Source organism: Lycium barbarum, chromosome 11, assembly GCF_019175385.1.
Source record: "Lycium barbarum isolate Lr01 chromosome 11, ASM1917538v2, whole genome shotgun sequence".
Classification (NCBI taxonomy): Eukaryota; Viridiplantae; Streptophyta; class Magnoliopsida; order Solanales; family Solanaceae; genus Lycium; species Lycium barbarum.
In genome coordinates this window covers 16,685,844-16,699,827 of record NC_083347.1, presented here as the reverse complement: position 1 = coordinate 16,699,827, position 13,984 = coordinate 16,685,844, and the positions used below count along the sequence as shown (strand labels likewise).

The window sequence follows — 13,984 nt, the reverse complement described above, 5'->3', positions numbered from 1 at the left end:
GGGTTTTGCCCTGATTTTCTTATCATATTTGAGTTTTACTTTTCTCTTAAAGGAAAGTCAAAGTATAACCATAATCATTTTATTTTTCTTTAAAGGAAAATATAATTCTCTTCCATAGTTGGCTATTCCTTGTCTTAGAGGAAAAGTTTTGGACATTATAAATTGAAGACCTCCTTCCCACAACTAGAACAATAGCATCCATAATGTAGTCATTAAAGAGTTTGTTTAGGAGGAGATTTTCTCTCTACAATTTTTATAGTTTTTTATATTAGTTTTTCGATATGTAGGTCACTCGATCAAATTATATTATAATATTATATCCTTTTAGTATATTTTCGTTGTTGTCTAATTTATCGTCATTCAAGACTTGCAATTGTAAGCTTTCGCATGACGCTCTGTTATTTCGATCCCAACAGTATTAGCTATTCTAAGGAAGATATATGTTGATCAAATTTCCTTACTACTTCTATAAAATACTATTTTTATTTGCCAACAACTTCTTGATATGTATGCGACAGTAAATAGAAGAAGGCTACAATTTCTTAACGACAAGATATAAATTTTAAAACGAGAAACATTTTCAATCATAGTCGTTGTTCCTCATCTTCACATTTAAATTATTGTTTCCCAAATATCAAAAAATTTCAATCATAGCCGAACATTACTTTGTTGCATTGAGTTTTATCGTTAACAGATAACAATAATACGCACACACAATAATGCAAATGATAAACTAAGAAGTGAATTTTAACTAAATGAGAAAAGTTGATACCAACTGAGTTGATTGTGTTCCACTATAAACTATTATGGTGACTAGAGTAGAAAACAACACTACTAAGAAAACATCTTTTTCTTCCGGAATAAAAATTTTGATCATTCATTTTCATAGGTTCAGCTGTACCCAAACATTTGATCTCGACAAATAAGTTACCATATGAAAGTTTTGTTCTAATAAATAATGTTATTATTATTTTATAATATTGCATATTACCAAATTTGGTATACACGTGCAATACGCTTAACTAGTAACACTAAAACCATGGGCTTTGGAGCACACGGTAGACGTAAAACCACTGGTTTTTCACTCTCTAGAGTCTTCATCCCGTTAACTCCTTGCTTCATTTCATCACTGCCTATATATTCAGCATTAGCCCCAAACTCCAAACATCATATTCCAAATCATCATATCTACTAGCAATCAAAAGATCAGACGATCAATACATATATCAAAACCAAAGCAGAAAAGAGAGTTAAAAGTTTACAAGAAAATCAAAATGAGTTCAAGCAGGAGAGCGTGGATAGTTGCAGCCAGTGTTGGAGCAGTTGAAGCCTTAAAAGATCAAGTTGGATTGTGTAGATGGAATTACCCATTGAGGTCTTTGGCACAACACACAAAGAATAACATCAGATCTTACTCTCAAGCTAAGAAACTTTCTTCTTCTTCTTCTTCACTTGTTGCAAGGAGCGACAAGGCAAAACAATCTGAAGAGTCTTTGAGGACAGTTATGTACTTGAGCTGTTGGGGTCCAAACTGAAGACCTGAAGAAGGAGATAGAAATGTATTAGGCTATGATTGTAAATAGTAAATACTTAATGGCATGCCATTTCAACGATAAGAATGTTTTCCGAAATCTTTCGAACAATTATATGTGAAAATATAAATATTGCTGATATTCCCATGACATGTTGCATCACTTCCAAGTTACAGCATGCTTGCAAGTAATAATGAATGGTTTTAAAATCTGAAATACACAAATGACCCTGGTGTGAAACCGATGAAGAGCATCTCCAACGATTAAGTGTAGCAAATCAAATAAAGACTATAGGAAGAAAGAGTAAAATCAGAAAATGGGTACGTCTGAAAAAAATTGTTGTTTCTTTTGGACATATAGGTGAAGCACGCATCTGTGTTAAGACAGTACAAAAAAAATTGCCTTTTAATTAAGGTCCCGTTTCATCAGCCTTGCGTTTAGCTGAAACAACGCCTTCTCCTTTTGGATGTTCCCTCTAATGCTCCAATTTCATTAAATTGGATCCTACTCCTTTGATATGATTTTGAATATGTTACGTATCTAACTAGGCGATTTAGCAGATATCAAAATATAGTTAACAGAATTAGACATAATTTTTGCCAATTCTGCCAGGATATCAAAATTGTTCGCATCATATATTTGTAGCTAGCATACCCAACATTGTAATCTCCTTTCCCATTTTTCTTTTCCCTACTCCCTATGTAATAAAATAAATTAAAAAAAAATCATGAAATATAATCTAACGTTAATTTAGTAACTTGAATTATTATGGGAAAGAAACTGATCATGCAAATCAAACCACGAAGGCAAATGAATGAAGTGGCCAAGACTAATAGTAACTATTTTGGATACGCTTACCCATCTGACAAAAGATTGAGGAAAATAAATATATTTCTCTAAGAACATATAAATTTGAATTCTAATTACTAATTCACTTAGCATTTTGTCTAAAGGGATGAACTTTATTTTTAAAGTATTAATCACATGAAATGAGCTGGAATTTTAACCAGAGTCAAGCTGGTCTTGATTTCCAAAACAACCTAATCAATTACTCGAGTTAAAATATGATCACGCCAGGTCAAAATATGATCACGCCAGGTCGGATCGAGCCTGAATAATTTTTAAATACACTCCATTCGTCTCAAATTATTTGTTATTTTAGAAATTCAAGGCATAATTAATTTTTTTCCCATATTACCTTAAAATAATTTTGTCATTAATGAGAGCTGACACATAAAGGTAATAAACATTTAATGAAGAGAAATTATAACTTAAACATAAATAAAGGTAAAGTTAGTCAAATATCTCTTATAATTAATATTTTTTAAAAGACATGTAAAATAAAAAAAATGATAAATAATTCGAGACGGGGAGTATACATATAACAACGTTACGTTTTTCAACCGTGCTTTGAAACAGGTAACTCCAAAATTTATGTGGTTTCATTTTCAAGATTTCTCCCTTGGTTTAGGCTCTAGTGGGTTTTCTTTAATTTAACGGAAAAGGGCCAAAATTACCCCTGAACTTTGAAAAATAGTTCATCCATGCCCTTCGTTATGCTTTAGGGCCAATTATACCCTTACCGTTATACTTTGGGCCAAATATACCCTTGAGTATAACGGCGTGCCACGTGTCAAAATCTCAGTGGCCAACTTATTTTCCCTCTTTTATTTTTCATCCGGATGCCTACTCCTTCAGATCCGACCCAATTAATTTATTACCCAACCCGTAAAATAACCCAAATAAGCCAAACCTAACCCGTATAACATATCTATAGCCTGCCTCTCTCTCTCTCTAAAAAAAAAAAACGCAGATCATCTTCAACCTCTTCAAATGGAAGCTGCAATTGTGATTTAGTGGGTTTTATTGTTACCTTTTTGCTTGGTGATTTAGTGGTTTTTCTGCATACCCTTTTGCTTATTTTGTGATTTGGATTTTGAGTTTTCATATTTTTTGTTTTGGGATGCAGATCGTCTTCAGATGGGTGAAGTAGTTTCCACTATTCCAAGTAGGTTTTTTTTTTTTTTTTTTTTTTTTGTTGTTTCAATATTTTAGTGAAGTGAATAATTACTTGTGTGTTGAAAAACAAAATGATTACTTGTGTCACTCTTCCTCTAGATTTATTTGTTCCCTTTGTTAAATCTTACCAAATTTTCAAACTAAACCAAATATACCTATTCTACTTAAAAAGAAATAAGATGTTCAAATTGACATAGAGTTAGTATAACTGGCAATTTTTCGTATACCAATGACCATAGATCTGTCTTTAAATCTGTTTTTTTATCTGTTTTTAAATCTGTTTTTTAAATCTGTTTTTTTTAAATCTGTTTTTTAAATCTGTTTTTTTTTTATCTATTTTTAAATCTGTTTTTTTATCTGTTTTTAAATCTGTTTTTTAAATCTATTTTTTTAAATCTATTTTTTTTATCTGTTTTTAAATCTGTTTTGTAAATCTGTTTTTTTAAATCTGTTTTGTATCTGTTTTTAAATCTGTTTTGTAAATCTGTTTGTTTTTTTAAATCTGTTTTTAAAATCTATTTTTTTTATCTTTTTTGTAGATCTGTTTTTTTTTTAAATCTGTGTAAATATTGAGCATTATTTTTTTTTAAACCTGATTTTCAGTGAAGTCTTACAATGTCCGAAATTAGTTGTAATTCAACGAAAAAGTGTCACTGTGGTGAAATTGCTCGTTGTTTCAATTCGAAAACACCTTCAAATCCTGGTAGGATATTCTATAAGTCTCCTAAACTTAAGGTAAGTGTTATTATTGAATTATTTGTCCAGAGTCTTATTTTTGTTGTTTCATTAAAGTGTTGATCATTTTTTCGTATTTTATTGGTTTGGACAGGCTGAAAATTGTGGTTTTTGGGAGTGGCAAGATAATTTTCTAGACAATGCTTTATTGGAAATAAGTGATTTGAAGGGTAAATTGGAAGTGGCTACGACGAAGATGAACAATTTAAGAGAGTCGTTGAATGCGGTTAAGCTCGAAAGAGACAACTTGAAGAAAAAGGTGCATAACTTGGAGGCTATAAATAACTCTCAAGTGAGAAAATCAAGGGAATTGGAAGAGAAGATGTTGAAGTTGAAGATGTTTATGATTTCATTGTCCGTATTAGTTGGATTTTTTTGTCGCTAATTTGGAATGAATTATGCTTGGTCTAGTAATAGAAGTGAAAGGCTTGTTTTGGTAGATGACGATGTGTAGGAGTAGAAGTGTTTGTTTAGGAGTTGAAGTCTTGATATGTAAGCTAGTTTGTTGTTGTTATTGTATGTGTAAACTTGCTAATTTAGTGTTGCTAATAAGAAATCCATTTTCTCTTTGTTGGACACATGGGGCTATTAATCTTTCTGTGTAACAAAGGTATAGTCTTGATATGTAAGCTAGTTAGTCCATTTTTTCATTTATATTAGATTCTAAAATGTTTGCAGGTACTTAGAACATATTTGCTGATTGTTGGACTTGATAAAGAGTGAATGGTATTGGTATAGTAAAGTCCATGCTAAAATGATTGGTTTGAAATTCATCATTTCTGCAGCAGTCTCAAAGAGCATTTGATCTTTTCAGAAGTACTGATACTGCCATGTTTCCTTGACTCGAATGTCCCAAACTGGAAAAGAAAATCACCTACTTAGAAAATATCAAAGACAATTCAGTTTTTAGTGAACACTAAGTCCTACGCTTCTTGTCAATTATATAGTTTTATGGTGAAATGAAGGTTGTATTTAGCTGCAAACTTATATGATGTACATTTCAACACAGTTTTGCACATCTCAATTCACTACACTTCATACACATTTCAGTCAAACTAAACATAATCCAATTCGACAAAACAACTGGACATTTCAAACACCATAAATATGCTATAGAAACTGTCAACCACAGCACAAAATAAGCCAATAGTTGTATGGATGCCACACTATAACCCCAAAAACTAATACATCCCAAGTCATAATGTGACATCCATTTAGTTTGACCATTACATAATTAGCAAATTAAGAGTACTGTCTTAAGCAGTAAATACATCACCATAATTCACAAAAAACAATAACATTTCATAAAGCTAAATCAATTGTTAGGTCCGCTTCTTGGATTCAACTTCCCAATCCTCTCTTGAGCTGTAGCCTCCAACTGGCTGGTAGTAACTGCATCATTCCCTTGCCAAGTTAAGCTTGTTAATGAGACTGGTAGTAACTGCAATTTCACCACAGTGACACTTCTTCGTTGAATTACAACTAATTTCGGACATTGTAAGGCTTCACTGAAAATCAGATTTAAAAAAAAAATAATGCTCAATATTTACACAGATTTAAAAAAAAAAACAGATCTACAAAAAAGATAAAAAAAAAATAGATTTAAAAAACAGATTTAAAAAAACAAACAGATTTACAAAACAGATTTAAAAACAGATACAAAACAGATTTACAAAACAAATTTAAAAACAGATACAAAACAGATTTAAAAACAGATAAAAAAACAGATTTAAAAAAAATAGATTTAAAAAACAGATACAAAACAGATTTAAAAACAGATAAAAAAACAGATTTAAAAAAAATTAGATTTAAAAAACAGATTTAAAAAAAACAGATTTAAAAACAGATAAAAAAAATAGATTTAAAAAACAGATTTAAAAAAAACAGATTTAAAAAACAGATTTAAAAACAGATAAAAAAACAGATTTAAAAAACAGATTTAAAGACAGATCTATGGCCATTGGTATACGAAAAATTGCCAGTTATACTAACTCTATGTCAATTTGAACATCTTATTTCTTTTGAAGTAGAATAGGTATATTTGATTTAGTTTGAAAATTTGGTAAGATTTAACAAAGGGAACAAATAAATCTAGAGGAAGAGTGACACAAGTAATCATTTTGTTTTTCAACACACAAGTAATTATTCACTTCACTAAAATATTGAAACAAAAAAAAAAAGGAAATAAAGAAGAGAACCTACTTGGAATAGTGGAAACTACTTCACCCATCTGAAGACGATCTGCATCCCAAAATAAAAAATATGAAAACTCAAAATCCAAATCACAAAATAAGCAAAAGGGTATGCAGAAAAACCACTAAATCACCAAGCAAAAGGGTAACAATAAAACCCACTAAATCATAATTGCAGCTTCCATTTGAAGAGGTTGAAGATGATCTGCGTTTTTTTTTAGAGAGAGAGAGAGAGGCAGGCTATAGATATGTTATACGGGTTAGGTTTGGCTTATTTGGGTTATTTTACGGGTTGAGTAATAAATTAATTGGGTCGGATCTGAAGGAGTAGGCATCCGGATGAAAAATAAAAGAGGGAAAATAAGTTGGCCACTGAGATTTTGACACGTGGCACGCCGTTATGCTCAAGGGTATATTTGGCCCAAAGTATAACGGTAAGGGTATAATTGGTCCTAAAGTATAACGAAGGGCATGAATGAACTATTTTTCAAAGTTCATGAGTAATTTTGGCCCTTTTCCGTTAATTTAAACGCAATCAGTGTGCATCTATCATATTGTTCATGTATTTTGGCATTAGCTAGGCACATCAAAACACATCATTATTCTGCTCGTCTCCAATAATTCAAACACTATTCTAATTCAATATGCTCCTTTAACTAGCCGACTCTCCTCCACTATCAAGTTGTAATACCAACTACACCCTCTAAATTTTCCTCACGAAAAGTCATATGCAAGGGCAGAAACTGAAAATTATCAAATCAAATCATTGAACCAAAATCAAAGGGAAACGACCTTTCAACCGACAAACAACAAGTTATTCCCGCAAATTTCTTATCTTTAACCTCACTCTCTCTTCCTCATCATTATTATTCTTAAATATAAAGCAAAACCCACTTTAAGAAAGCTATCAGATTGGCATTCTTGAATAGATATTTCAAAAAAAAAAAAAAAAAAATGGGTGTTTTTTCTGGTCATTGGCCTTCTCAATCAGAGTTGGATAACATACGGAAGAGAGTGGCTGAATTGTCTGGTAGAGATGCTCAGGAGGTCAGGGTGGTTGTTTCACCTTACAGGATTTGTCCATTGGGCGCTCACATTGATCATCAGGGTGGAACTGTTTCAGCTATGACAATCAATAAGGGTATACTACTTGGTTTTGCTCCCTCTGATGACACCCAGGTTACATTGCAATCTGGACAATTTAAAGGAGAAGTCCGGTTCAGAGTAGATGAAGTTCAGCTTCCTAAGCATATGACCAATACAAATGGTTTAAATGAACAAATGGAGTTATCCAAACCTCTGGAAGAATGTAAATGGGGTAACTATGCTAGAGGAGCATTATACGCCCTGCAAAGCAGAAGAAATCACCTGGAAAAGGGTATCACTGGATTTATCTGTGGTTCTGAAGGTCTTGACAGTTCAGGTCTCAGCTCTTCTGCCGCTGTTGGTATAGCATATCTTTTGGCTTTTGAAAGTGCGAATGGTCTTGTAGTGTGCCCGACAGAAAATATTGAATATGATAGACTGATTGAGAACGTATATTTAGGTCTGAAAAATGGGATATTGGATCAGTCTGCAATATTGTTATCAAGCTATGGCTGTTTGACCTGCATGAATTGCAAGACCATAAATCACAAACTGATACCGTCTCCAAAGGTGCAAAATAATCACGAAGGAGAGTTAGGTAATGCATTCAAGATATTGCTGGCCTTTTCAGGTCTGAAACAGGCATTGACAACAAATCCCGGATATAATAGGCGAGTTGCGGAGTGTCAAGAGGCTGCACAAATTCTGCTGCAAGCTTCGGGGAATGACGAGGAGGAACCTGTTCTATCAAACGTTAAACCAGAAGTTTTTGAAGCCCATAAGAGCAAATTAGAACCCAACCTTGCTAAACGAGCAGAGCATTATTTCTCTGAAAATGAGAGAGTTCAGAAAGGACTTGAGGCTTGGGCTTCCGGAAACCTTAAAGAATTCGGAGAGCTTATTACAGCATCTGGTCTAAGTTCTATTCAAAACTATGAATGTGGTTGTGAACCACTTATACAGCTATATGAGGTTCTTCTAAAGGCTCCTGGTGTACTAGGGGCACGGTTCAGTGGTGCGGGATTCCGAGGTTGCTGTCTTGCATTTGTAGATGCAGATAGAGCAGAAGAAGCCGCAACTTTTGTCAAGGACGAGTACTGTAAGCTCCAGCCTGAGTTGGCAAGCCATCTCAACCAAGGACCGGCTGTATTGATATGCGATGCAGGTGACTCTGCATGCGTGATCAGCAACACTTTGAGTTAGCTAAACGAGTAAACGTATGCAGGTTCATATTTGTAGCTCCACGATATTCCATTTTTTGAATCTATTCTTTTCAGATGATTTGTATTGTTGTACCATGTTGGTTCCCTAGTATTTCATTTTCCACATTGAGTTCTTGTATATTAATTTGGACGCTGGAGAAGGATTCCATCAATAAATTGTATTGGTTTCCAAAAAAAAAAAAAAAAAAAAAGGGCAGAAACTGAAATTTCAGAAAACCATGCTCCAAACCACAGGAAATAAAACCAAAAGCCTCTAATTTTATTTAGCCACTTACCTATATATTCAGAAGCAGCAAATTCCTGCGAATTCAATTCAACCAACACAACATTCAGGTCTTTGCAAAAGCACTAGCCTTCTTAAAGCAAATTAAACCTTCATAAAAAACAGCCACGATTTTTCAGAATCAAGATCATATTAGAAAAAAAATGAGTTCAACAAGCAGGGCATGGGTTACAGCACTGAGCTTGGGAGTGGTAGAAGCACTAAAAGATCAAGGAATATGTAGGTGGAACCACACAATCAGAGCCGTACATCAACACGCCAAGAACAATCTACGGTCATATTCACAGGCCAAGAAACTCTCTTCTCAGTCTTCTTCTTTGGTTTCTGCAAACAAAGAATTGAAGGAGAAAGTGAAGCAATCTGAAGAGTCTTTAAGGAAAGTCATGTACTTGAGCTGTTGGGGTCCCAATTAAATCCTAACAGTTAATATTAGTGTTATTACTGTAACTTTATCTTTAGGCTAAATTGCCTAGTACATAGTATATAAATTAATGGAAAGAAATATTAGTGTAATTCTGATATCTTGAGTCAATTCTTCGATGAATCTGTGTGAATTTTGTTATTGCCATTTTGCTCAACATCATTTAGTTCGTATTGGTTTAACAAATTTGAGGCGGATTTGCAAGTGAATATATCAATGGAACACTCGTTTAAGCTCCCAAATACATAAATTGCCATTCAGCAAATGGATTCTTTCTTGAACGGACACGTCCCTAATTTGGCGCTTTGATGTTACTGTAAAACCAGGAATAAGTTAATCTAAACAGTAAGTTGAGGGGAAACAGACGATATTTGATGATGAGTTAGTGGAGCAAAACTATACCACAATCACATAACCTAAAGGTTAAGGGGATAAAGTGACATTTACAGTAAAAGGTTTTGTGAGTACAAAGTTACTAAGTAAATATATCACTCAAGTCGGAACAAGTAATAACTTTGAAAGCTGGAGCATATGAACTTATTCAGGGAGGTAGATGCTCTGGCTAAGATGGGAGGTGAAATGCAGAACCTTTTTAGGATTAGGCTAGCTAAAAATTAATGTCCCTTTTAGTAATATGCTTAAGATGGTGACTAACTTTTGCGTCAAAAGCATCTTTATACTGTTTACTGTATATTTTTGCTTACTGTCCTAGCAGCAGGACTTAATTTGAACAGTATCATGTATTGGAATCCCCATTTTTGATGTTGAAACGGGTAGCTTATCCAAACTCAATTGATGTAACTCGAAAAGTTTAGGCACTATATCAACCTGTTCTATAATTTTTGCCTTTTTAATTTTAAATATACAGATTTGGATCTTTGCTTTAACCCCCTGCCACAGTGGTGGACTATTAGTGTTAAAAAGATGACTATTTTAAAAATATTAAAGCATTTGAATCTCCATGATAATTGAATATCTAAAACAGAGCAATTCTTTCGATTGCAAATGAATCGGTGTAGAGGTTCAATATCCAAAGTACATAAAATTTACTTGGCAGTTGTGCGATTTCAATAAGAGATACAATATTTTCTTAGAACCATCCAGGTTCAATGCTCCTAAACTTTATACTGCAATTAAACAAATAAAAAAGAGTGCCAGGGGTCCATTTCTTGCTTCTAAGAAATAACAAGAAAATAGATAAAATGTAAATATGTACGGAAAACAATTAACTAAAAAACCATAGGCTGGAGAGCCCACAATAGCCCAAAAACCCCTGGTACTGTTCATCACTCTTTAGCTCCTCTAAAGTCTCTTTCTACAAATCTTTCTTCACTTTTTTCAGGCCCTATATGTTCAGCCTTAGCCCCAAACTCCAAACATCATCTTCAATGCCAACAAATCTACTTACATCAACAGATCACACAAACAATTATATGTGAGACAATGAAATATTGTTGATACTTCGATGACTTGATGCTCTATAATTTGATATGTTACATCACTTCTAATTAAGTTCCAGACGAGTAGTAATGAACATGGTCTTAAAATTTGAAATACACAAGTGACCTTAATGTGAAATCAGGATTGAAGAGCACCTGCAATGACCAAGTATAGTAAATCAAATAAAGAAGAGTATATGAAGAAAAAGTAAAATTGCAAAATGGGTCAAAATACTACGTCTGGAAAAAGTTGTTGCATAGTTTGGACATCTGTATCACTATCTTAACATGACCTTAACAAAAACCTGCCTTTTTATCAGCCTTACGTTTAGCTGAAACAAAGTGTTCTCCTTTGGATTGCTCCCTCTAACTCTTAATTGTTATTCAATTGGATCATACTCCATATATATGATTTTGGATATGATACGTATCTAACTAGGCCATTTAGCAAATCTCAAAACATAGTTAACAAAACTAGATTTGATTTTCGCCAATTTAGCCATATGGAAGAATATCAAAATACATAAAATGAGCTAGGTTTGTTGAGCTTTAATTTAATTTCCAAAACAACCTGATCAATCACTCAAGTTAAAATATGATCAAGCCATGTCAGATCAAGCCTGAATATGTTTAAAAAATATACATACAACGAAGTTAAATTTTTTAACCATGTGAGTTTCACGTGATACTTTGAAGCAAGTAACTCCAACATTTATGTCGTTTCATTTTCAAAATCTTTTCCCATTGTTTATGCTCAAGTGGGCTTTCATTAATCTAGTGAATCCGTGTGCATCCATCTTTATTGTTCATGTATTTTGGCATTTTGCATAACAGCACACATCATCATTCTACTCTCCAATAATAATCCAAACAGTAATTCCAAAATTCTGTGTGCGGCACTACTTCAACCAGCCGACTCTCCGTACAATCAAAAGCATTTATACTTGAAATACCAACTACACCCTCAAAGTTTTCCTCAAAAAAATATATGCAAGGGCAGAAGTGTACATCCACAGCCACACTCGTAAGTCGTAACTGAAACTTTAGTAACTGAAATTTTAGAAAACCATGTCCCAAAACCACAAGAATTCACAGCTAAAAGCCTCTAGTTTTCTTGAGTCACTTACCTATATATTCAGAAGCATCAAGTCCCTTACAAAAGCACTAGCCTTCTTAAGGAAATTTAAACTTCATAAACATAGCCAAGAGTTTCAAGAAATCAAGATTAAATTAGAAAATGAGTTCAACAAGCAGTGCATGGCTTGCAGCAGTAAGCGTGGGAGTGGCAGAGGCACTCAAAGATCAAGGACTTTGTAGGTGGAATTACACCATCAAAGCCATAAATCAGCACACCAAGAACAACTTGAGGTCATACTTACAGGCCAAGAAGTTCTCTTCTCAATCTTCTTCTTTGGTTTCTGCTAACAGTAAAGTGAAGCAATCTGAAGAGTCTCTGAGGAAAGTCATGTACTTGAGCTGTTGGGGTCCTAATTGAATGTTACAGTTAGTGTTGTATTTATGTAATTTTAGCTTGAGGCTAAATTGCCTAGTACATAAATTAATGGACAGAAATATTTATGCAATCCTAGTATATTTTACTTTGCATCATTTCGCTCGTAATTTACAGGTAAATCCGTAAATATATGAATTTGAACACTCGATTAAGCTCCCAAGTACGTACATCGCCATTCAGCAAATGGGATCTTTCTTGAAGAATGGATACGTCCTTAATTTGGGTGCCTTGATGTTACTGTAAAATCAGGAATATATAAAACAAAATGGGAAGTTAAAGGAAAAACCGTTGGAAAGAAAGAAGCAAAACTAAATTGCACGATGAGGTAACAACAGAAGAAATACTCAAGTTGAAATTTCTCACACTATTTGAACTAAGAGAATGACAATAAACACTAGCACAAATGGAAATTCAGGCAACAGCTATACCAACAATAAAATAGCAAAGCAAGCAAAAATAAATCGAATGGAAGAGACACCAAGTTTACATGGTAAAACCCCTTCAAGGTGAAGAGGAAACATCCACGGGACCTCCGGCCAACAAAAGCTCCACTATAATCAACAAGAGTTACAACAATGTTCTCCAAATGGCTACAACAACAAAGCCAAACACGGAGCAACAATACATAAAAGATAGCATCAAAACTAGCGAAGAAAGGAGATAAATTACCCCCAAAAATGAGTTACTGTTCGTACTCAAAAACTGGAGCTACAGACCACAAAATTCGATCCCACCGTTGAAATTCGATCCATATTCTTTGAGTCAAGCTCTTCTTCTTCACAATTTTGAATAATATAATGAAAGCATAAGTTTTTGCCTAATAGCTGATTAAGAGCCTGTTTGGATGGGCTTATGCCTATAAGCTAAAATAAATAAATTCGAATAGTCTAACTTATTTTTTTTTGCTTATAAGCTGAAACAACTTATAAGCTGCTTTAGATAAGCTAAGTCAAATGAACCCAATTATTTTTTTGAACTTATTTTAAGCACAAAATGACTTTAAGCTGACCAGCCAAACACTAAAAAAAATTGAAAACAGCTTATAAATAACTTATAAGCCGATCCAAACGGGCTCTAAAAGTTTGAAACAAGTACGGCTGCTGCTATGCCTTTTTTACCAAATATGGAGATCTTTTTTTACTTTTTAGTTTCCTTTTATTGTCCTCTATAGCTACATCCTAATTAGGAAGAATATTAGACTTTTAATGCTACCTTTTTTATAATCTATATTATATTAAAAGAAGGTAGTCTACCTTGTTATTAAGTCAAGTGGCGTAATTTGATGATTGTGAATATTAGTCACGTCGAATCGAGCCTCAATATGTTTAAAAAATATACATACAACAAAGTTAAATTGTTCAACGGTGTGAGTTTCACGTGATACTTTGAAGCAAGTAACTCTAACATTTATGTGGTTTTATTTTCAAAATAATTTCCCATTGTTATACTCATCAAGTGGGCTTTTCATTAATCTAAGCCAATCCATGTGCATCGATCTTTATTGTTCAAGTAATTTGGCATTAAGCACATCAGCACACAAT

The 13,984-nt window shown here is 33.4% G+C and overlaps 4 protein-coding genes and 2 long non-coding RNA genes across 6 annotated transcripts; 5 read left to right on the top strand and 1 right to left on the bottom strand.

Annotated features, from left to right (window-relative positions):
- Positions 1-1,153: 1,153 nt before the first annotated feature.
- On the top strand, positions 1,154-1,682 carry LOC132618607 (uncharacterized). The gene has a single exon (XM_060333640.1). It carries the CDS (start codon positions 1,275-1,277, stop codon positions 1,533-1,535), a length of 261 nt encoding a protein of 86 aa, XP_060189623.1. The 5' UTR covers positions 1,154-1,274; the 3' UTR covers positions 1,536-1,682.
- Positions 1,683-2,734: 1,052 nt separating this feature from the next.
- Positions 2,735-4,844, top strand: LOC132618608 (uncharacterized). Its single transcript, XR_009574209.1, has 3 exons — positions 2,735-3,540; positions 4,155-4,286; positions 4,381-4,844. It is a non-coding gene; the product is annotated as an uncharacterized LOC132618608 (long non-coding RNA).
- Positions 4,845-5,376: 532 nt separating this feature from the next.
- LOC132618068 (uncharacterized) lies at positions 5,377-7,012 on the bottom strand. Its single transcript, XR_009573937.1, has 3 exons — positions 6,641-7,012; positions 6,489-6,527; positions 5,377-5,794 (listed from the first exon to the last, which is right to left on the bottom strand). It is a non-coding gene; the product is annotated as an uncharacterized LOC132618068 (long non-coding RNA).
- Positions 7,013-7,173: 161 nt separating this feature from the next.
- LOC132618066 (galacturonokinase-like) lies at positions 7,174-8,862 on the top strand. The gene has a single exon (XM_060333120.1). The coding sequence runs from the start codon at positions 7,433-7,435 to the stop codon at positions 8,765-8,767; it is 1,335 nt and encodes a 444-aa protein (XP_060189103.1). The 5' UTR covers positions 7,174-7,432; the 3' UTR covers positions 8,768-8,862.
- Positions 8,863-9,009: 147 nt separating this feature from the next.
- LOC132618067 (uncharacterized) lies at positions 9,010-9,614 on the top strand. The gene has a single exon (XM_060333122.1). It carries the CDS (start codon positions 9,214-9,216, stop codon positions 9,481-9,483), a length of 270 nt encoding a protein of 89 aa, XP_060189105.1. The 5' UTR covers positions 9,010-9,213; the 3' UTR covers positions 9,484-9,614.
- Positions 9,615-12,060: 2,446 nt separating this feature from the next.
- Positions 12,061-12,513, top strand: LOC132617217 (uncharacterized). The gene has a single exon (XM_060332176.1). It carries the CDS (start codon positions 12,168-12,170, stop codon positions 12,423-12,425), a length of 258 nt encoding a protein of 85 aa, XP_060188159.1. The 5' UTR covers positions 12,061-12,167; the 3' UTR covers positions 12,426-12,513.
- The last annotated feature ends 1,471 nt before the right edge of the window (positions 12,514-13,984 follow it).

Coding starts and splice junctions, on each gene's coding strand:
- LOC132618607 (XM_060333640.1), top strand. CDS start 1,275: ATGAGTTCAAGCAGGAGAGCGTGGATAGTTGCAGCCAGTGTTGGAGCA.
- LOC132618066 (XM_060333120.1), top strand. CDS start 7,433: ATGGGTGTTTTTTCTGGTCATTGGCCTTCTCAATCAGAGTTGGATAAC.
- LOC132618067 (XM_060333122.1), top strand. CDS start 9,214: ATGAGTTCAACAAGCAGGGCATGGGTTACAGCACTGAGCTTGGGAGTG.
- LOC132617217 (XM_060332176.1), top strand. CDS start 12,168: ATGAGTTCAACAAGCAGTGCATGGCTTGCAGCAGTAAGCGTGGGAGTG.